The 24,555-nt window shown below is 40.3% G+C and overlaps 1 protein-coding gene across 4 annotated transcripts in view; it reads right to left on the bottom strand.

The window, feature by feature from the left end:
- Positions 1–24,555, bottom strand: part of AHI1 (Abelson helper integration site 1) — a 198,859-nt gene that overhangs the window by 71,434 nt on the left and 102,870 nt on the right. For all 4 annotated transcript variants that reach the window (XM_045294511.1, XM_045294513.1, XM_045294514.1 and 1 more), the window contains one exon: positions 8,099–8,154. In XM_045294511.1, the coding sequence (XP_045150446.1) occupies positions 8,099–8,154 (56 nt within the window). The remainder of the gene's footprint in view (positions 1–8,098; positions 8,155–24,555) is intronic.

The raw sequence follows: 24,555 nt of genomic DNA, 5'->3' as shown, positions 1-24,555 counted from the left end.
CATCTGATAACAATAAAAACAAAGAGTGCATTCCCGGTTCTACTGTTCATGGCCCCCAGTTACCTGGATTTAGCATGTCTAAACCGTTATCTAAACCCACTGCCACTGAGTCAATCAGGCACAAAGTGATGTTGAACTGCTAACCCATCGGCCTGCTTTCCGTTCCCATAAAGATTTACAGTCTTGGAAATACTCAGGAGTTCCCCGCATTCCTACAGTGTTCTCACTAAAACTCACTGACATCCTATTTATTACAACTCAAAGAGACCCTATAGAACATAACAGAACTCCCCTGTGGGTTTCTGAGACTGTAACTCTGGAGTGCAGTGGAAAAGCCTTATCTTTCTCGCTCCGAGTGGCTGCTGGTCTCGTACTGCTCACCTCTGGCTAGCAGCACACGGTGTACCCACTGCACCCTCGGGGCTCCTTTTCCTTGAGGGTTGTTGAGTTGGACCGGACAATGGAAGCTGACTGAACTGAATCTCTTCTTCCTGAGGAAGAATACTTTCTTCTTATTTTTCATGCTTTCTTCTTAATTTCCCCTCACGCTTGTTACTGGGGCCATCATTCTCTCAATAATTCTTTCAGCCATAATTCTCTACAAATTTAGATTAATCATATTTTCATCAATTTTCTTCTGAGTCCTCCTGGTCAGTTCTGATTGCCAAGGTTTCTCATAAGTATACTGCTTTCTCCACGTCCCTCTCTTTATTCAGATCCTTATCACTCCCAGTGTAAAACATTGTAGCTTCATGGTTCCTTTACCTTCTCCCTATCTCCATGCTACCCTGGTGAATGAGTTGCTTTTTATTACTTTTTTTAAAATCTCAAATATGAGAATAAAAAATTTCACAGACAAATTCCATTATCTTTTTTTAAATCATTTTATTAGGGGCTCATACAACTCTTATTACAATCCATACATACATCAATTGTGTAAAGTGCATTTGTACATTCATTGCCCTCATCATTCTCAAAACATTTCCTCTCCACTTAAACCCCCGGCATTAGGTCCTCATTTTTCCCACCCTCCCCGCTCCCCTCTCCCTCATGAGCCCTTGATAATTTATGAATTGTTATTTTGTCATATCTTGCCCTATCCGACGTCTCCCTTCACCCACTTTTCGGCTGTCTGTCTCCCAGGGAGGAGGTCACATATAGTTCCTTGTAATCGGTTCCGTCTTTCCTACCCACTTTCCCACTACCCTCCCAGTATCGCCACTCACACCACTGGTCCTGTGGGGCTCATCCGCCCTGGATTCCCTGGATTTCCAGTTCCTATCTGTACCAGTGTACATCCTCTGGTCTAGCCAGACTTACAAGGTAGAATTCGTGTCATGATAGTGGGAGCTGGGAGGAAGCATTTAGGAACTAGAGGAAAGTTGTACTTTTCATCGTTGCTACATCGCACCCTGACTGGCTCATCTTTTAATTTCAGTCCTTTGCATTAATCCCTTGATCATACTCTCATGCCCAAATTATCTTACGACTTCTTATAATTCCTCATGTTTTTTCTAACATCTTTGTAATTCATACCTGAATCACCTTGTGGAGTCTTCTAACATCTCACATTCTTGTAAATTTAGTCAAATTATGTATCATTTATAAACTTTGTGTACTTCCCTTCTGCTATGAAAAATCATTGTGAGGCTCCTTCAAGTCTGTTCACACTCACAAAGACTACATGTACACTGCGCTATTCTTACGATTGTTGTTACCTTTGAACCCATTGTCGCAGCCACGGCATCAGTCCATTCAGCTGAGGATCATCCTCTTTTTCACGTACCCTTTACTTGACCAAGCATGATGTCCTTTTCCAGGGACTGGGGCAACCCTCAACGTGCACGAGAAGAAGCCCTGTCATCCTTGCTTCTAAGGAGCATTCTACTGTACTTCCTTCTGGACAGATTTGTTCTTTCTTAGGTAAGTCTGTGGTACTTTCAGTATTTTTCACCAGCACCATAATTCAAATGGATCCATTCCTCTGTGGTTTTCCTTATCCATTGGCCAACTTTCGTAGGCTTACGGGGTGACTGAAAATAGCATGGCTCGGGTCAGGTGCATCTTAGAACTCAAAGAGATATCTTTTCTCTTTAACACTTTAAAGAGATTTTATACAGAAGGTTTGCCCAATGTAACATAACCTTTGATTTCATGACTGATGTTTCCATGAGTGTATATAGTGTATATGATTGTATATAGAAATAAAATGAAATCTTTAACAACTTCAGTCTTTTCTCCAATAATCGTGATAGTCTGTTGGTTCAGTTGTGAGAATTTTTGTTTCATTTACATTGACTTGCACTCCATATTGAAGATGGAAGTCTTTGATTTTCATCACCAAGTGCTTCCGGACCTCCTCGCTTTCAGAAAGCAAGGTTATGACATCTGTGCACTGTAGGTTGTGAATGAGGTTCTTCGATCCTAATGCAGACGTCTTCTTCATATCGTACAGTTTCTTAGATTCTGTGCTTAGCATACAGATTGAATAAGTATGGTAAAAGGATATGGCTCTGATGCAGAAATTCCATGATCTTAAACCCTGCTTGTTCTGTTTCCTGATTTCAAGCCAAACTATTCCATTGATCGGTCAGAACTACTGCCTTTTGGTCTATGTACAGATCCTCCATGAGCATAAGTAAGTGTTCTGGAATTCACAATTCGACCCATAGTTTGTTATAATCCACAGTCCAGTAGCGAGGTACAGTAAACATCTTTCTGGTGTTCTCTGCTTTCAGCCAAGACCCATCTGATGTAACAGTGATATCCCTTCTTCCACGTCTTTTTCTGAATCTGGCTTGAATTTCTGGGACCACCCTGTTGATGTACTGCTGTAGCCATTTTTCAAAAAAACCTTTTTATTAGGGGCTCATACAACTCTTATCACAAGTGGTCATTTTGTATATTTGATAATTACCACATTCTGTCGGGTTACTTTTCCTTCGAATGGGCAACAATATGAATCTCTTCCAGCCTGTTAGCCAGGTATCTGTCTTCCAAATTTCTTGGCAGAGACTAACGGTGCTTCCAGCACTGTGTCAGCTTGTTGAACTGTTTCAGTTGGTATGTCCCCATTTCCTGGAGCACTGCTTTTTGCACTTTTTTCTTCAGCACTGTCGGTTCCTGATCATGTGCTACACTTTGAAATGGCTGAATGTCAACCAGTTCTTTTTGGTCCAGTGATTCTATGTGTTCATCCATCTTCTTTGGATGCTTTCTGCATTGTTCAGTATTTTCCCTACAGAATCCTCCAACTTTCAACTAGCAACTTGAATTTTTTCATTGATTCTTTCAGCTTGATATATGCTGAATATTTTCTACCTTTCGTGGCATTTACACTCCAGGTCTTTGGACATTTCACTATACTTAACACGTTGTCCTCTCAAACTGCCTTTTGAAATTTTCTGTTCAGCTTATTTATTTCTTCCATTATTATTTTTATTTCTTCCAATTTTAGATTTAGGTACTCTACGTTCAAGAACAAGTTTCACAGTCTCTTATTATATCCACCTTGGTATTTTCTTTCTTTCCTGCCTTCTTAATAACTTTTTGTTTTCTTCAAGCACAATGTTCCTGATTTTGCCCCCAAACTGGTCAGGTCTTCTGTCAACACTGTTTAATGCAAAAAATCTGTTCTTGATATAGTCTCTAAATCAGGTGGGATATACTCATGTTTTGGCTCTTGTGGATCTATTTTAATTTTCTTCAGCTACTACCTTAACTCACATATGTGTAATTGATGTTCTGTTCTACAACCAGCCCTGACTTTGAGTGGGCTGCTGATATTGAGCTTCTCCATCCTCTCTTCCCACAGATGCAATCAATTTGATTTCCATATATTCCATTTGGTGAATGAAGTCCATGAGTATAGGTGATGTTCTTTGTTTAAAAAGGTATTTGTAATGAAGAAGCCATTGACTGTATAACATTCTTTCATGTGATCTCCAGCTTCATTTCTATCACCAAGGCCCTATTTGCACAGTACTAATCCTTCCTCTTATTTTTCAAGTTTCACATTCCAGTTGCCAGCAATTGCCAATGCATCTTGAGTGCATGTTTGACCAGTTTCAGAAAAAAGAATTTGGTTAAATTTCAAGTTTTTCATCACTAGCTTTAGTGGTTGGTGTGTAAATTTGACTAACAGTTGTGTTCACTGGGCTTCCTTGTAGGCATGTAGATAGTCTCCTTTCACTGTCAGCACTGTGCTTCAAGACACATCTTTTTTTTCAATCATTTTACTGGGGGGATCTTATCACAATCCATACATATATCCATTGCGCCAAGCACCTTTGTATATATGTTGCCATCATTTTCAAAACATTTTCTTTCTACTTGAGCCCTTGGTATTAGCTCATTTCCCCCCCTTCCCTGCTCCCTCTCTCATGAACCCTTGATAATTTAAAATGTTTTTTCATGTCTTACACTGACCGGTCTCCTTTCACCCTCTTTTCTGCTGTTCATCCCCCTGGGAGGAGGTTATATGTAGATCATTGTGATCAGTTCCCCCTTTCTCCACCCTCACCACCCCCACCTTCCCCTTCCTCTCCTGGCCTCGCTATTCTCATTTTTGGTCCTGAGGGGTCTATGGGTCCTGGATTCCCTGTATTGTGAGCTCTTAGCTGTACCACTGTACATGCTCTGGTCTAGCTGGATTTGTAAGGTAAAATGGGGGTCATGATAGTGGGCGGGGAGGAAGCATTAAAGAACTAGAAGAAAGTTGTTTTATTGGTGCTATACTGCACCCTGGCTCGTCTCTTCCTTGTGACCCCCTTCTATAAGGGAATGTCTAATTCTCAAGACAGATCTTGAAATGTTCTTTCTGACAATACATGTGATGCTATTCCTCTGTCATTACCTGCATAGTAAACCACATTATTATCAGACGCAAAATAATTCCATCTAGAATAACCCAATCCATTTTAGCTCATTAATACCTAGGATATGGACCTTTGTGTGTTCCACTCATCTTTTGGATGACTTCCGATTCTCTTAGAATGACACTTAGCACAGGAGTCCTAGTGGCATGGCGGGAACACTGAAAGGTCTGTGGCTTGAGTTCATCAGTCGCCCTGGGGAGGAAGATGAGGCTTTCTGCTTCCACAAGCACCTTCAGTCCGGAGACCCCAAAGGGCTGTCCTAGTCTGTCCGACAGGTGGCTCGGAGTTGGAATCTACTCAACGGCAGAGAGTTTGGGTTCCAAGTCCCAACGATTCATGATGGTTTCAGCCATTTGTCCTCCTTTTGAGCCGTGACCCCTCAGCAAATGAAGGTCATCCACGCCATCTCTTCTGAGGAGGCTGCTCTTCTCCCATTTTCTTCTGAGTGGCTTTCCGCCTGAGGGGATCATCTGACAACGTTCCACGGCGGAGCCCTCGGGAGCTGACAGTCTATTCCTACCCCCTAGACTGTTGTTAATCTAGAAGTTCCTCTACACCTTGGTCCTCCTGGGCGACCCTGCTGGTATTTGCAATACTGCTAACACAGCTTCAGTATCAAAGCAACACACAAGCCATCACAGTATGTTATTCTATGTATTGTGTATTAACAATTTAAAATTCACAATTCATTTTTTCTAAGGAGATCAAGAGATTCAAAGTCACAAACGCTATTTCACCCTTTGGGTTTTTTTGGGTATTCACTCTTTTCTCTCCACTTCCCCCCATCCCCAGTGGTACTGGGAAGGGCCTAGTCAGTCGACTACGAAGAAAATAAAGTCCTCTTCTGGCCCTCTTATATTACAGTCAGTCCTCTAGGCATATGAATCCTTCAAAAATGTACAAGTTTTCAGAAATTCAGAAAAGTCAAAAGAGAACTGGGGGAAATTGTTAACAAACTAGATGCCAGGGGAATATACTAATGGGAAAAAATCAACATAAGCTTCATAAAGTATAAAGTGTGGAGAGAAACATGTGCAGATACTTAAGATACAACATTATGGACAACTCACAAGTTATCTTAAAGGATAATGTATAATTTTGCACTTAAATTTGAATTTCAGTAGAACTACTTTTGAATTACAATTATAGTGAACAATGAAAACAGACTCTTTTATGGTTTAAGTTATAAGAGCTTGTAAGTTTTATCAGTTTCCTCTCCACCCTGCAGTTATCTACACGGAGAGATTGGGCACAGGTTCCACTTTATGGGTTTTAAGGGCACACATTCACCCTTTTTATGAATTCCTAGGAAATCGAACAGAGTGGAAGAAATAAAGTGCAGCTTTGAGTGAAAGACTTTTCATTCGTGTATTTATGCACAAATGTGCTACCCCAAATATGTTAAGATGTAAAACAGACATTTACCAAAAGTACATGTGTGAAGTGTTACACTGAAGCATAAACATGTAGTATGTAGTAACAATTTAACCCTATAGATTGGGCTAGACAATGACTACAATCTGACAACAAAATCAACTCAACATGCTAAAGAGTAAGTATGGTCAGCACAAAATCCACGTGACAGACTAAAACTGAAGTTGCATGATTCAAGTCAATACATTTATGAGTAACTTTAATCTTGAGTGCAAGCAACATCACAAATACCTTGGAACTGTTTCCTGAATAATATGATCATCTGAAATATTGAAATCGACTAATGATGACAAACTGGGTGACAATACTCATTAATTCCTGTCAGGTTAGGGTATTTTTAAGCAGCACTTAGACAAATGACCCTCGTGATCCTAATTGGGGCAACCCTGATGAGACAGCCTGAATTTGGTTTTGACTTGTCATGATAGATGTGCAGGCCTCTGGGGAAAAGGCAAAGTTATCTTATAAACAGCTAAAAATCTATTTGTTAAAAGATGTGTTCTCACTAATGGAGACTTAGTGTTACTGAATAAATACTGAAGAAAGGAGTAGCAGCAGTCAGTTTTTCAAGTCTGGAGCATAGGAGTGTTAACAAGTCCACCAGAGTTTCATTAGACTAGGTCATACGTGTGCTATAGTTTGATTAGATTAAATCACTTTCAATGCAAGTGTTTAAAACAATCTTTCTCAAATCACTAAATGTTCTTTACATATGCTAATGGCTAAGTGTTAATGTTTTTCACATGCATACTTTCTACTAGACAGTCTCATAAAGGAGCATGGTGTCGCTCTGCACTTCGACTGTACTCTGTTCCTGGTGTAGTCAGCTCGGAGAAGATGAAACGTGGGGTGCACTTCCTCATGCTGCCTGGTCTTTCACTGAGAGTCAAGATGGGACTCAAGCCCATGCCTTCACTGTGAATTAACTCTTACACCCGACTTGCAGGGCTCAGAAATGACCTCTCATTAATCTGAGTATGATATAGTGCCTCTCATAGGCAGGGAGAGCGACTGTTTAAAGTTGCCTGATCATACTCTTCTCAAAGAGGGAGCTTCAAAAAAACTCATGAAAAATTTAACTATTCTTTAATTCTATTTTCCATGAACAATTTAAAGCTCCTTCATATACTGTAAAATACCAAAAAAATATTAAATAATGGGTTTCTAAAGTCTTATTTTCTTTCCCTGCAAAACTAAAGTATCTGGGCGAATGCCATTTCAGACAAAAATCTGTGAAAAGAAAGCCACCCATTAAGCCATTAAACCAGAATTAGGATCGTCTGAACAAATAGGGGAAAACCTACACAATTCCACAGCAGATGGAACAGGTAGCGTGGCCAAACGGTGACACACAGACTGGTGGCCACTGGTTCGCCTGCATTATTAACTATCAGAAGGCAAAAGGGTGTCTCTGTCCACACTTCTTTGATGGGGAAAGGTTATGGCCAAATAGAAACTCAGCCACACCGTCTCAGGCAAAGACAACTGTTACTTGAAATCCGGAGCGTCCTGCAGATGCTTCTCATTTCAGATTCCTTAGAAAAATAACTGGGAAAGGTACTCTTCGATGTGAGCCCAATGAAGGGCTTGGCATGTAAAAAACAAATGACAATAATTAAGTTACCTTCACTGAGTAGAAAACATGAGCTTAATTTTCTTGAGGAGATATAACTTTTGGCTAAAGGGAAGAGATGAAAGTTTTCAATAGTGGCATTTTGGGTCACTGCAACCACAATCACTTTGCAGCTCCCCACCAGTTTTAACAAAGCAGAAACGGATCGCCTTACCGCTGGCGCTGTGTCTCCGTGCTGGCTGCAGGGCCTTCTTTCTGTGCTGACACTCCCTGTGAAAAGGAAAGACTGTGACTATTTGCTTGTTAGACTTATCCATTTTATTTCGAAAACATTTATGCTCGTAAGGCATGACTCCCACAGCTTATAGAAAAATGCTTCCCTCAGATGGTTGATCCTTTCAAGTCATTTCTTGCATCATTGGATCAGAAACAGTGGGGGAGTTTAGCTAACTCAAAGATCCGGTCAAGGTTAAGTTGAGTCAATTTCCCCATTCAAGCAGCATCCAGCAATAGCTCAAGATGTGTCCTTATCTTACTCGGCTCAGAAGTGAGACCATTATCTTGACTCGGCTGCATTTATGCTGTGGAAAGTTTATTTCTGACTTGAGGTCACCAAGTTTTCACAAAGAATTGATCACAGAGGTTATGAAAGGAACCCCTTCTTTGTTTTCTCAAAAATAAATAAAATCCATTTGAATTTTTCTTTCATCATTCAGCTTCCCGCGATGCCATAGTCCAGTCTTTAGCGCATTCAAACACCATGAAGTATCTAAAGAAAGAGGCTCTGATTCTCTCCTTTACAATGATCAAAACTTGGGGGGGGAAAACTTTTATTATGTTCGGGTTTATCTTTTTGTTCTTCAAGTCTTTCTCTGCATTTTTTGGTAATGAATCACCTTTAAGGATATAGCATAATACATCTCATCTGGAAAGATATCGGTTCTAAGTCAAGCTGAAGTTGAAAACACACACAGGTGTAGGTCTCATTAACTTTTCCATCTCTGTCCATCAAGGAATCAACATCTGGGTTAGCATATTAGGATGAAACCCTTTTCCAGAGAGTCCATCCTACCTCTTAAACCCCCTCACCCCACCCACGTCATGTCCCCCTCTATCCCCATAAGGCAAAGTCAGCTGCCCCATAAGGTTTCCAAGGCTCTGAGGACATCAACTGAGTGAAGAATGGGTTTGAAACACCAACCTTTTGGTTAGCAAATGAACACTTAACACACTGCACAATTATAGCTTTTCATTAGTTTGTTCAAATCATACTAAAGCTGTTCACATGCAGGGCTAGTCAGAGGTGAGAATGATATGTGCTGTTAGCAATTAGCAAAGTCTTAGCTGAAAAACCCAGCCACTCAGTGGAGAAAGAAGAGACTTTCTACTTCCACACCGTGGCAGTCTAAGACACCCACGGGGCCATGCTTCCTCTGTCCTAGAGGGCTGCGATGAGTCAGAATCCACTCTGAGGCCGTGAGTGGGATTGTGGAGTTCTACAATTCATGTCCATTTAGAAACCTCCTGCCACAGAGTCGAGGGAAAAAGTTAGAGGAGCTCTTTAATAAAAGCCGAACAAACCCCAAGGTAGCCAACTGTTCACTTAAAGATAGTCAATGAGATGACAACACATGCCCATTTTAAAAGAAGATAAAACTGGCCTCCAGAAAGTTGATCAGAAGGTATGTAACTATACCAAGCTCACACAGCCACTGAGCAAGACCAGTCCTGAAACCCACCTGTCTCTGTTCCAAGTGCCCCATGTGTATGCTGAACTCCTGGGGCTGGACCTGAGTTTATACATCTTCATACCCACAGCGCAAAAGCTGGGTACACAGAAGGCTCTCAGGAGTTGACTTGAAGGCTGACTGTAGTCAGTTATGCCTACCAGGTTCATATCCTATAAAGCAACGCTAACTGTGTGCACTAAACATCAGAAAATCCACATGAATGCCCTGGAACTCTTTTTAAAACTGTCAATTTACTTTCCTCCTCTGGTAAAAGTCCTCAACCTACTGCAAAATTAAAATGTGTTACTGACAAATGTTCCTAAATTTCCAGATATTCATTAACAAGAATAGAAGATAATGGGACAAACTGTATGCTTCTTGGGGGACACAACGTATTTTACTTTGGAGAGATTTAGAACAAGTGCCTTTATTCCACGTATCTCTGACTGATGTGATGGAGAGAGACTAATATACTTTTAGTTTTCTTGAACATTAGCAATCGACAATGCAGAACTGTGATCAAAGGAAAGGGGGAACAAAGACATCAGCCACACTGCAAAAACATAAACAGGCAAGACTATGTGCCAAATTCTACAGCGAGAAGACACTTCCCACATTTTTTATGATGGAAAGATGTTGAAAAAGATGTTGAAAGGTCTCCCAATAAGCACAGGGCATTGTGTGAAGAACAGGGGAACTTCTATTCTCCCGCCCATGACACCTTTTCAAGAGTTATTTACATCTTAGGAAATACTAGAACCATCCATCCTTTTTGAGTTTTGGAAATCCCCATGAACTCTAGATGATACAGAAAGAGAATTATGTTATAGTGACCTAAGGCTGTGATCTAAAAAAAGAGAAAGAAATACAATTTACTATACTAGAGAATGCAAATTGTTAGACAGCAGGTGTCTTTCTGTAAAACTTATTAGATGGTTATCTGTATCAAGATTTCAGCCCCTTCATAAATTTATATTTTGCAAACAGCATTAATTTATTTCTAGAAAGTTCCTCCCAATCAATGCTAAAATGAACACAATCAGCAACAGAACGAAAGAATTCAGAAAGTTATCTGGATATACAATTTAATGTCCTTAATATATTTAAACCGCCAGGTAGAAGATATTGTGAAAGAAAATACCCTGAGTATGAAAGAAACATGAAAGATAAAATACTTGAATAAATTGAACAAGAAATGGGCAAAACAGTGGGAGGAAAACATTAAAATATATCTGAAAGACACAAAAGTAGTCTTGAACAAATGTTCTGAGACCGAACAAATAACACAACTTTTCCCAATGGAAGAATTTAATTTTTTAATGTGATCTCATTAAAAATAACAATTTCTTTGTCCCAGTGCTAGACAAGTTTATTCTAAAGTTGCTATAAAAGAAAATACAAAAAGAACTAGAAAAATTCTGAAAAGAGAGAAATTAGTGGGTACAAACACAACTTAATCGGGAAGACATAATATGGAAAACCCTCTGTAATTAAAGCATGGTGTTTACCCATGAGTAGACCCTGACAGAATAAAAATGTTAAGAAAAAGGATGGAGTCTATATGGAATGGTATGAATACAAAGAAATACCCTTTAAATACATAATACTGGACAACTGTCATTTGGAAAAAGAAATTAGATCCCAATCTCATACCATACGCCACAGATAGTAAGTTCCTAATGAAGTATAGAAATAATGCTAAAACTGAAGCTAGACCAATCCTGCAATAAAACAAGTTGGATTCCTGCATGAAACGAAATATCTGGAAAGCCTTTCAAATGTGTGCATTCAAAGTTAAAAGTCAAACAACAAACGGAAAAATTGCAAGTATGTTATAGAAAAAGGGCAGGTCTCTCTATTATGTAAAGGGTTCTTAAAACACAAAGGGAGAGAAACATATGAAAAATCTTTAAGAAAAAGGACCGAAAGTAAGTAGACTACTTTAAGGAGACAAAAAGTGGTATTTAAAATATAAGAAGCAGCTCAGGTGTACTTAATTTAAAACATATATTCCAAAGCTATAATGAGAAACTCTTTGTCTTTTTGGATTGGCAAGATTTCAGAAGTTTAACAAGCAACTCTGGACAGGGACTCTCCTAGACTGCTGGTAGGAAAGCAAGATGGTACAATCCCATGAAGGGAAAGACAACTATACATCCGTTTAGCCCTTTATCCAACAAACCCAATGATAAATGTTTATCCCAGAGACACACACTGACAAATACCAAACTGTTCACCAACAAGGCCATTCGCTAGGATGTTACCATGTTGAAGTTTACTTCCTTGTAGTTTATTCACATAGTGAAATACTAAAGCAGCTATATGAAATCATGAACAGGGTCTCAAAGAAACGAAATGGAGTAATTTCCAAGATATGATATTGAGTGGAAAAGCATATGTGTACGTACACACACACATACACACAGACACACACCCTGTGCTCTCTTCATTACCTAGTTTGAACAATTCTCTGGATTAGTAGGATAGCTTCCCAACCAACATCCCACTACCAAAGTGACTCTTCTAAAGGGAAAACTGAAATCCTGTTATACAATTGTTAGTGTTTGATTATTCCCTCAGCTAGCTCTAACTGAAGACTGAAATCTGTTTAAACCATGGTATTTGGGACAGGCTCTCAATAGCTGAGTGAGACTCTAAACCCATTGCTGTTGTTCAATTTCACTCACAGCAACCCTATAGGATAGGGTAAAACCGCCCCGTCTTTCTCCCCAGAGTGACTGGTAAGCTTAGACGGCTGGCCTGTCCATCAGCAGCAAGATGCATCAAGTCCTGTGCCACCAAGATACCTTTCAATGAAGTTCTGATCATCATCCAACCACTGACCTGAATTAGAAGCTTCATCTCGGTTACTCTCACACCCTACCTATTACCACTCACATTCCAAATCAATAATACTTAATGATTTAACATTGCTGCTTTCTTACCTCAGTTCTTTTTTTCCTACCTCAAGTATTAAAATAATCTTTTAATTACACACCCATCCTACTTGGAATGTCCTGATATTTTTATGCCAGGTAGTTGTCTCATCTTCCAATAGTTTAATACAGTCTCCTCGATTGCATCTCAAGGTAACATAAAAACAAACAAACAACCTATAACTGCACCAGTAAACAACATCATGATAAACAGAAAAGAACGAAGTGATCAGGAATTTCAATGTTTGGACCTGAGTAGGAGGAGCAGTCAAGAAATAAAATGAGGTACTGCACTGGGCAAATCTGCTGCACAAGACCTCTTTAAAGTCCTGAAAAGCAAGAGCGTTACATTGAGGACTAAGGTGTGCCTGACCCAAGACATGGTATTATCAATCACCTCAAATGCATGTGAAAGTTGGACAATGAATAAGAAGGCTAAACACATTTTGATTTTGGTGTTGGTGAAGAACACTGGAAGTCCTATGGACTGCCAGAAGAATAAAATCTTTCTTGGAAGACGTACAGCCAGAATGCTCCTTGGAAGCAACGATGGTGAGACTTCATCTCACGTACTTGGGACGTTATCAAGAGGAACCAGTCCCTGGAGAAGAACATCCTGTCTGATAAAGTAGAGTGTCAGCGAAAAAAGGAAGACCTTCTAGGAGATGCACTGAGACATGACTGCAGCAGTGGGCTCTCACAGAACAGCTATGAGAAAGTGCTGGACCAGGTAGTGTCTTACTCTGCTGTATATACGGTTGCTATGAGTCAGAAACACCATCCTCCTCCCTTCTAATACAGATTTTGACACTATCTAATTTACTCCTTTAATATTTTGCTCATTTCTCTTACTATATAGAAAGTATCAAATTGGAGTAAAATCTCCTCTCATCCTTTTGAAAAATATATCTGCAGTGAATACTGACCATCTTGGGCCGAGCTGTGCTTTCCACTGGACAAGGTTCTATGTAATCTGTCTATTTCTATTTTCCCTTCATCACCTTCATCCATTGTGTCATCTTTGTTTGTCCAAACATAGCTTGCTCCCTTTCTTCCTTCGAAACGCTGCTCCTTCTTTGTAACTCTGTCCTTGAGGGTCTAACATAAAATAATTTTAAAGTACTTCATTTCCTTTTTTAAAAATAACCAATTTCTCCATTCATTCCTCAGTTTCCATGCATCTCATTTAGAATAGCAGCTTCAACCCAATCCAGAATCTGTATCTTATACCCTCTTCCTTGTCTTATTTTTCATTTTAATTGTGTCTATTTGCTAGTTGTCTATCTCCCTCCACTTGATGTTGAGCAAAACTAGCAGACGAGCGTTGGTTTCTTTTGCTCACTAAATCATCTGCGGCACTTAACACTACGGGGGAGACACAGTGCTAAGGACACACCAAGTACCCCTGGGTATGAATGCAATGCATGCCTGAATTTTGTATCATCTGCATGTAGTAGGAATTGAAAAAAATATCTTCTGGAATTAAAAAAAAAAGAATGAAGTTAAAGCAAGCAAGGGTTCTATGATGAAAAATGTTCTTCATTACTATGCTGTATGAGAATGCGGGAGAAAAGATCACTTTTCCAAGGCACGTTCATAAAAAATAAAATTTCAATTTTGAAGAGAGATAATAAATTTCATTTTGAACATGAGCTTGATTTATAAAGGGAAGTTTTCCAAAACCAAAGCAAAGAGAGAAACCAGTTGAACAGATATGCAAATGATATTCTGTCAACTTCTTTTTTCCTTAAAGGTTCCAATAAATATTAAGAAGTCCAAAAATCTGCTAAATCAGTAATACTGCTCATTAAGCTGCCTCTAAAATTGGCTTTGAAGTGTTTTGCTTTCAACATTTTTTTGTTAAATCCTTACAAAGTACAGTTTAGAAACTGAGCTACTCCTTAAGTATCGTTTCACATCACTAAACAGAAGGAAAATGAAAACAGGAGACCACCTCCTCCCAAAACAAACTAACACAAATTAGACCTCAACCATTGGTATCGATTGGGTACCCCCCACGCCCAAAATAAATCCCTAACCCCCGATCTACCTTTCTCAGGAACAATGTCTCTGCAGTGGGCTGCGAAAGGAAAGGGAGCTAGATGCACACAACAAACCCTTCCATCAACAGACCCCTCTGTACCTTGTGAAAGACATGGGGCTGCTTGGTAAGTACTCCGTCACTTCTGCTGAGAACCTGCCCCCTAGGGGCAGGTGTGGAGAATATTAGCACAGTCAGGTCAGTAAATGGCCATCAAAGTTCAGCAACAAAACCCAGACGCCTGGTTCTATTCCACATTCTGCCCATGCCAAGCCACTGCCGTCAGGTCCGTTCTGACTCACAGTGACTGTACAGGGTTTCTTACCGGAACAGATAGCCTCATCTTTCCCCTGTAGAGTGGTTGGCAGAATGGAACCTCTGACTTTACAGTTAACAGCCCAACACCTAGCCCACAGTGCCACCAGGGCTCCTAAATGAACTGGACAACAGTTGAAAACAACTATACAGACACTGGTTTCAATATGTCATATAGAGATGACAGCATTCTCAGCAGGAATGTCAAAGGAAGCACATTTTATAAGGACTTATTTTATTTTATTTAATCAGATTTACTTAATAGTGTGCTCCCAACGTTACGTGCTTGTCTCTAGATGAGCTCACCAGCACTGGATTATAGCATTTCTTTGTCTGCTGATTCCCCATAGATTGTGCAGGCTTTGAGAGTATAGGCTTGTACCTACTATTTCACCCAGCATTCAGCATAATCCCAGTTGGATAACAGATTTTCCATAAGCACTGTGTGATGAATTGCACGGATGGGTATTTGGTAAAATTTAAAATGGGTTTTATTTTTAAAGCGGTAAGAGTTTTCATTAGGGTGCTTCTAAAATACAGGGTTTGGGGTTCTGCTAAATTAAAAAAATATTAAAAAGGAGGGACAAGACTCAGGGAACAATCATTCTCAGGTTTTGAGGCTTTATCAAATTAAGAGCTGAAGGTCTTTCAAAGGGGAAAGTGGAGAAAAATACAAGGACCCTAAATCAGAACACCTTTTTAAACTATTAACCATTTACAACGCTAACAAGGTCTCAAGTTATAATTTTTTTAAGTGACAAGCCATTTCATGTATTCACTTGTCAGTTTCCATATGTCTCATCAACTCCGTTCTCAGACCGGTAGGCCAGTTTGCTGACTAAGAACAACACAGAGAGTGAAGTCTTCGCATTTTCACTCGCTTTTCATTCAAGGAAGAAGCGTCCTAAAGACATACGTTTAAAATTCTGGAAAATTCAAACCAACATTATCTCTGAGGTCTCTCTCTCATTACCAGAAAGGTCTAGTTCCTATGCTTAACTTCCATCTTTAGTTACCATTTTCAATAAGTGATAGATATTCATTTCCAGAAAATATGATTACCAGTTAAATTTATGACATCACAGACCTATGCAGACCCACAGGACTAAACCACAAATGCAGCAGTCTGCATTAATTACTTGAAGGGAGCCGTTGGGCCCTTTAACTATGCTCTTGGCGGATCATAACCTCAGCCAGACCACGGGAAGACTGGGCAGAGAGAGGCCCTTTCCTCTGGATTTCCAGATTTTTGTTGATTAGTAAACACAGACTAAATTGTTTATAAACTACGTATTACTTATCTGAGGTTCAACTGTAAAAAGTCACTTTGGGATGGGAAGATGTAAAGGGAAAAAAATTGTCTTATGAGATAAATGGTGTTTTATCTGCCACCCACTGACTAGGGGAGAGACCTTGGGGAGCTGATTCCTTGGTTCTGAGCAGTGGCCATACTGAGAATCCAAACTTTTCCCAGATTCATAGATGATCAAGGCAAAACTGGACATGGATGCTTACTTATGAAAATGTTAATGTACAAGTATATCAAGGGAAGGTGATAGGACCAATATGGAACGAAATCTAGCCCGTTTAAGTGTAAATTATTATTTTTCACTATCAAATGTGTGAGGACATTTCACGCACATAGCTGCCTTCCCTGTTGAGAATACTGTAAAGCTGGAAGTAACTAACATCTGTAGAATGGTCACAGATTACAAAAAGCATGCATTTTTATTTTCAAAGAAAGCTATTAAAATCTATATTTGGTAATATATCAGATAATAACAGCATTACACTAAATTACCAAAAAATGGGAAAAGTTGTCAAGATCAGTTTGGGGCTTTAGGGCTGATACTAAGCAACATGATTGTATATATACATATACATATATATTAATTGTTTTCCCCAACCTCCCTCCAAATTAAAATATTTTTAAGCTATAAAAATAACTTTATATATATATATATATATATGTTTTCTCCAACCTCCCTCCGAATTAAAATTATTTAAGCTATAAAAACAAGCAAGGACCTTATGCTCAGTCAAAATAGTTAAGTTATTTTATAACCAGCTCCCTTCCCCTACCCATCGTAGCAATACAATGTCGGTATCTTTCTTCATTTGGTCCCCGCCTTTGAGGGAACTGGGGACCCACAGGGCCTGCTCTACCCACGAAGGCACCGCAGAAGCAAACGACACAGTAGCCATTACTTTCACCACAGTCTAAATGAGCTCTGGATCGAGTAATGTGAAAACCTTCAAAGAGGCCTATAAACTATTTACTCACAGAAGTGTTTTAATTGGTGTGCTTACAAGCTGCAGTTTGAACTAACATATATGTACTGGAGGAATCCGGATTTCAATGAAAGACATTTACAAAGTTTAATTCTAGGAGCACAGTGCTTTCCCTTTCTCAAGGGAAAGTTGGATAAAGCGGGAAGTAAGATAAATTTAAAATGAAAGGGTTTAATGATTAAAGCACTTCTGAACTTGGTCATAAAGATACCATCTATTACTCTCCCTGCGAAAGTCAAGCCTATCTTGGTGTTTAAACACTTGCACTTGTAGTAAACACTCTGCAACCTTCTGGTCTTGAATGACAATCCATGAAGGCCAAAAAAATAAGTAACTTGCCCAAGGTCATCTTATAATAAAAGAACCTGGATTTAAATCCAGACTCTCCTGCCCTCCTTCCTACATGCTACTGGAATATGAGGGCAAGTCAAAGAGTATCGCTACACAAGCCTTTAGTAAGCTAAAATATCAAAATATGAAGTTATTATTTCCTGACGACCCGCCCCCTTTAGGGCTATACAATTCCGAAAGTAGTGTTTCCATCTCTTTAACCCTTCCCCAAAGAATTCCGCGCTCTTTACTTCACCCCATTCAAAAAACGTTAATTTTGACATCCACCAGGGGCTCAAATTATGTTCTTTTTTTCTTCTTTAAAATTTATTTATGGTATGCTAATATTTTAATTGTTAATTTATCAATGTTTTATTTTGTTTCCCAATAGTTTTATTGCCACATAATCTACATATCATTCAATTCAGTAGTTCAATTGTTCAATCCTAGCAAGGGGCATTGTACAGTCACTTCCACATCAATCTTGAAGCACCCCGTCCCCCCGCCCCATTGTTAAGGCGCCTTTAAAATGAGTTGTGCAATCACAATCAGTTCTAGGGTGCTCCTTTTAATGCTTTATGTTTGGGGAACAAAAAGATGCCTGAAGGGGCAAGATCAAGGCTGTACAGTGGATGGGGGTTCCCAGAGGAAGTCTCCTCGAGACCCTACAAGCATGAGCAAGTGTGCTCTCATGATGGGGAAACATCGAAATCCTGGGCACAGTTTTTCAGGCCCCGTCCTCAAACGATGAGTTTTCAATATTCTTAAAAAATCTTAACAAGCCCCTGTGATCATGCAGTGTCTTTAAAGAAAACCTCTCAGGATGGTCCCTCAGGAATCCACAAGTTTTTCCTGCTACTTCTGAGCTGACCCTTTTGTCTTGAATCTAACTGGCCAAGCAGCTCGGTCCCTACCTGGTGTGAAGACACCCTAATAGCCTAAGACAAGTAAGTGGCCACTGGGAAGCATTTCCTGCAGCCACCAGTGATTGCAGAGACCTTAGTTTCATTTAACGTAAATAGGAAAAAAAAAAACCCACAGAAGCTAATTATTATTCATTACTTACTAATGATAGATCTTTAAAATCATGGTGATAAAATAATCCAAGTTTTCAACACTATAGTCAGGAAACGCCTATTAAATAGCATTTTTATTCAATTTTTAAAACTTGAAACTTATCTTTTGTGTTCTAACACTTCACTTGTTTGTGTGAGATGATGTTGATTTACACATAAGTGGTGTGGTTAATAACACTTTATAAGAATTAATTCCAGACTAGTCCCAAGAGTAAGGAGCGCTTGTGGTGGACGTAGAGGCGATGCACTGAGCTGTGATTCACAGGTCCACAGTTTGAAACCACCAGCTGCTCCTCTGGAGAAAGGGACTTTGGACTCCAGTAAAGATTTACATTACAGTGTCAGAAACCCACAGGGACAGCTCCACCCTGTCCTGGAGGGTTGCTACGTGTTAGCATGGACATGATGGCAATGAGTGGGGCTTTGGGCTGGAATCCCAAGAGTTGGAGACTAAAGATATCCTCAATGTGCCCTATTTCCAACATGCTAATCTGCTGTTTCCCCCAAACTCCTTGGAGTATATCGCTTCAGGTCACTGGGTTCTGCAATTCACTGCAACTTCCCAAAGAAACTCATGGAACTTGTGGGTCATGGGTGCTGTTCAGTCCCATATGCAGAGGTCGGGCACGGACGAGCCTAATGCAGGGACTAGAGCCAGAAGCCAAGAATGTCCAAAACGCACATAAGGTCTTCTTGCTTCTACCAAAGTGTGGCACCAGCATTTATATGCTCATCCAAAGAAAACGAAGGCTGGTGACTTAATCACTCTTCAGCAGACTGAAAGATGTTGTTTGGTTTCTCGGGTTAGAAACACCTTGGGACCTTGGTGCTTGGCTTCCTACACCAAAGCCTGGCTTGTGATCCAAGTGGGTTTTCATAAAGGAGAGGAGGAGTTTCAGGTTTTACACGGGCACCCTCAGGGCCCTTCACACCCATCTGTGGAAACCTGAGGCCAAGCAACCTCAGCAGCACTGCCCGGCCAGCCAGCGGAGCAGCTGGAAAAGAAAAAGAGCTGTGGGCTCCCAAATCTGGCTTTTCAGGGTCCTCCGTTGGGAAGTGTGGTCAAAGGTGCAGGTTGACCCCCCCTGGCTGAATTAAGCTCACCTGGCCCAGACTGGGGCCCACCCAGGTGTACTGGCTTCCTGTCTCAAAGACCTGAATGTGAGCATGCCCACTAGCCTTAAGCAGCTTCCAACTTCCTGAAAGGGGGGAGGGAGGCTTTGGCATATAGAGAGAAAATCCCTAGTTCTACCTCTAGCTACTTAACAATGTCTCCCTGGAAATAACGGGTGTGACTTGGTTCAAGCCCTCTAATAAGGTAGATCACCACTTATCTGTCAGTTTGTTGTACTGTGGTGGCTTGTGTTGCTGCAATGCTGCAAGCTAATGCTAGCATTTCAAATGCCAGAAGGGTCACCCAAGGGAACAGGTTTCAGTGGAGCTTCCAGACTAAGAAGAGACAGTGAAGAAGGACTTGGCTCCCCACTCCTGAGAAAGGAGCTGCCGAAAACCTGATGCATAGCTTTGACCAACTGTCAGGAGAGTGAGGGCCGGAAGAAGGGACAGAACACTGAGCAGAACGCTGGAAGCAGAGTGTCCGAAGATGGGCCACTCTGGTCAGAGGGCACTCAAAGTGGGGTCAACCATGGTGACACGAGTCAGGTGGAGCCTGTGGAAATAGAACCTTCGGGGATCTTCACTGCTGATGGGCACGATCAAGGTAAGGAGAAACAGCTGCAAAAATACGCTCATGATCGGACCTGAAATGTGCGAAGTGTGAACCCAGGCAAACTGGAGGTCACCAAAAAGGAAATGGAATGCGTTAAAATTGATTCCCTAGGCACTAGGTGAGCTGAAATGGACTGGGATTAGCCATTTCAAATTTTAAAAAATCACATGATTTATTTTGCTGGGAATTCCACAATCAAGAGGAGCAGAATGGCATTCATTGTCCAAAAGAACACTTCAAAATCAATTACGATGTATAGTGCTGTCTGTGATAGGACTCTATCTAGCTATCTCCAAGGAAATTCGGTCAAAGCAATTATTACACCCTAACCATTAAAGGTAGTGATGAAGAAATTTGAAAATCAAATAAAAGATTTCAGTCAGAAATTGATTAAACATGCTAGCTACACACATTGATAATTACTGGCGACTGAAATGCAAAAGTTGGAAGCAAAGAAGAAGGAACAGTAGCAGGAAAACATGGACGTGGTGACAGAAATGCAGCTGGGGACCTCATGATAGAATTTTGTAAAACCAATGACCTGTTCTTGGCAAGTACTTTTTTTTTAACAACACAAAAGATGACACACGTGGGACTTCTCCAGAAGGAATACATGTGCGGGGAGGGAAGATGAAGAAGTTCACTAGCAGCAGGTAAAACAAGGCCAGGGGCTGACTGTGGAACAGACCATCAATTGCTCATATGTAAGTTCAGGATAAAGTTGAAGAAAATGGTAACAAGTACACAAGAGCCAAAATACAAGCTTGAGTCCATTCGACCTGAATTTCGAGACCATCACAAGAACAGATTTGATGCACTGAACACCGGATGAGCTGTGGGAGGACATCAGGACCATCCTTCATGAAGAAAGCAAAAGATCACTTAAAAGGTGGTAACGAAAGAAAGAAAAGATCAAAGAAGATGTCAGGAGAGACTCTGAAACTTGCTCTTAGAATAGCTAAAGCAAATAGGAAAAACAATGAAGTCAAAGAGCTGAAGAGAAAATTTCAAAGGGCAGCTCGAGAAGACAAAGCCAATACTACAATAAAATGTAAAGACTGAGAGTTAGGCAAGCAAGAGGGAAGAACAAGCTTAGCATCTCTTAAACTGAATGAACTCAAGAGAAAATCCAAGCCTTGAGCTACGAAACTGAAAGTTTCTATGAGTAGAATACGGAATGATGCAGGAAGCATCAAAAGAAGATGGAAAGAATACATAGAGTCACTCTATCAATCAGAACTAGTTGACATCACCATTTCAGGAGGTAGCCTAAGATCAAATAGCAATGGTACTGAAGGAAGAAGTTCAAAGTGAGCGAAAGCATTAGCCAAAAAGAAGGCTCCAGGGACAGTATTTAGACCTCTATAAATTACTTTGCCTCCTAGTTCTTTCCTCTATTTCCTTTTACTTTCCTCTTGTCCCACTATCACGTTCAGCGTTTATTTGGGTTTCAGTAATTCCTCTCATTACATTGCCCTTGATCAAGCCCTACCAGGCCTTCTACACCCTCCTTGCCATTGATTTTGGATCACTTGTTGTTCCTTTGTCCGTGGGTTTGTTAACACCCATTTCCTTTTCCCTGCTTCCCCCTCTCCTGTGTCTCACCCTGGAACCATCAGTCCCTTGTTTTCTCCTCCAGATTGTTTATCCGATCTATCTTATCTAAATAGACCTTCAGAAACAATAATATGCACAAAAAACAAGACAGCAAAACCAAGCAACAAGAGAAAACAAAACAACAACAACAAAATCAACGACAAAGAAAAGAAAAAAAGAAAAGCCTGCAAATAGTTCAAGGTCTGTTTGCTGACCTTTAGGAGTGTTTCTGGTCGAGTCTGATGGGGCGCCAGGCCCTGCCCCCAAAGTCTATTTTTGGTATTCCCTGGGACGTCATTGCTCTGTTCCCCTTGCTGTTCTGTTGCATACCCTTACTGTTTTGCCTCAGTGTGGTGGGGTCAGATCGGGCACAATTCCCGCACTGTGTTTCCAGTGTTGTTCCCTGTAGCACTAAGGGTCAGTGAAGGGCATTGTGTCTCGTGGTGGGGCCAACCCTCTGGTCCTCTCTGTGCATCGGCTGCTCTGAGCAGGAATATTGTCCTTGATGCTGCTCTGAGCAGGAATATTATACTCAGGGCTTGGTGGGCCAGGATGTGTTCCATTCTCTCTCCTTCCCTCTTCATTTGCTCCTCTTTGCTCTGATCAGACACGTCCCTCTCCCTGAGCTGTAGCTTCAGTGCTATTCTCTGAAGTGAATTCTTCTGCGGGGAAGCGGGCTGTCCACGCAGATGGGATTGGGGCCGGCCCCTCAGACCTCTCTACTGGTTCCTTGCTTCATGCCGGTAGATGTATTCATGTCTTGGAGCACCGGGTCATCTTTATGCAAACAGATTGCCAGACCTTTTTTACATAGGACCACTGAGTGGACTCAAACTGCCAACATTTTGGTCACTAGTGGAATGCAAGCCATTTAGACTACACAGGTACCCGTAGACAGAAGGCAGTGGTGTAAACATAAAGAAGCTTAGTTTAGGAAACTCAAACTAACCCATGGTGATGATTAACTTATCATACGTGTGACAGAAAGTTGTTAGTGTGCTGAGGCTGATTATCTTTCTGAGTAGATTTCTCATTTCAGAGTCACCTATACTATGTTTAGCTTTGCCTAATTTAAAGAATTTTAAATTATGTATATTTAAAAAATCTTGGTGTGAAAAATACTATATATACAGTGAACCCTCGCTACTTCGCGCTTCGACTTCCGCGGCTTCACTCTATCGCGGTTTTTGCGTAACAGCGCATGCTCTGTCATTACTGCCACTGATTGGCTCATACTGTACACGCTTGATGCCATAAATAATATAATAAATAATAAATGATAATTGTAACGTCCAAAATGTTTTACTGTATTTTCCCTTTTTCGTTTAATAAATTGGGTAATACGAGTGTAATGGTGACTAAAGGGTGTTTTTTCATGTCCTGTATGCTCTAACTACGAAAATATTTGATTTACAAATAAGGAATCCTACTCCGCAGAATTTCATTTATCACGGTAGGGTCTAGAACCGATTAACCGTGATAAACGAGGGTTCACTGTACTCATATATAAGCTGAGTTTTCAGCACATTTTTAATGCAGCTTTTGTGGTAAAATTAGGTGCCTCGGCTGATATTTGGGTCGGCTTATATTCAACTATATATGGTAACTTCTATTGATCTTTGTAGTAGTTATATAATCTGTTGTCATTTGAGAGGATTCAGAGTGAAGGAGTGGAGTTTAGCCTGTCAATCAGATTGCACCTGATGACCTCATTTGGAGGTCCTAAGGAGTTAAACAGCTCGCTGGAGGCGGGACACACGCTCACTCCCTTGAGACATTACTGTTGACGAGCCTGATGGAGCTACAACTGATGCAGCCAGAGCCCTGGAACTGGAGAAGCCACGTGGAGACCTACACTAGCACTGAGATTTTTCCACCACCACTAGATCCACAAAAGACTTTTCACCCACTGGCCTGTGATCTTCCTGCATTCGACATCATTGCATGTGTTGCATGACTGAAGAGGAATTTATAGATTGGCACCAGACATATGGGCTAATACCAGATTTATGGACTTGACTCTGGACTGGGCTTGGATGTTTTCTCAATATTCAAATGCTCTTGTACATAAACCTCTTTCTTATACACACGTGTCTCTATGAATTGGTTTCTCTAGTCTACCCAGGCTAACACAATCTTAAAAAAAAAAAGGCTTAAGTTTAGAGATTGTAAATATTTGCATTGGAAGTCTCTTAAAACAGGAACTATCTGTAAAATGAGTTCGATGATCTAGCATGAATTATGGTATGGAAGAGATAAATTATCTAGTTTTCAAATTCCATTAGAATCAATAAGATGTTTGATTTCCTACAGTTTATTGTTTTTTCATTCATTCTTAATATAATTATTCCATTAAAAAAGGAATCTAATGGGGAAAATGCTACAGAAACTTGACAACTAAATTTAGTGGGTTCTTACACAAAACAAATATACACACACAAAGAAGTATTGTTGGAACAGAAGAAAAGCTTAAGGCAATTTTCCTATTTTTAACAGGAGGGGAAAGAGACTGAAAAAATTATAAGATTGAAACTACATATGCCATATTAACAGCCATATGCAATAGCTTCAAATAAAATAAATGGCTAGGATATAACTGGCAAATTCATAGTCAAATCAGATGTAA

This window comes from Echinops telfairi, unplaced genomic scaffold (assembly GCF_000313985.2).
Source record: "Echinops telfairi isolate 266 unplaced genomic scaffold, ASM31398v2 ScPeMD7_3533;HRSCAF=4204_0, whole genome shotgun sequence".
Classification (NCBI taxonomy): domain Eukaryota; kingdom Metazoa; phylum Chordata; class Mammalia; order Afrosoricida; family Tenrecidae; genus Echinops; species Echinops telfairi.
This window is presented reverse-complemented; position numbering and strand designations above follow the sequence as displayed.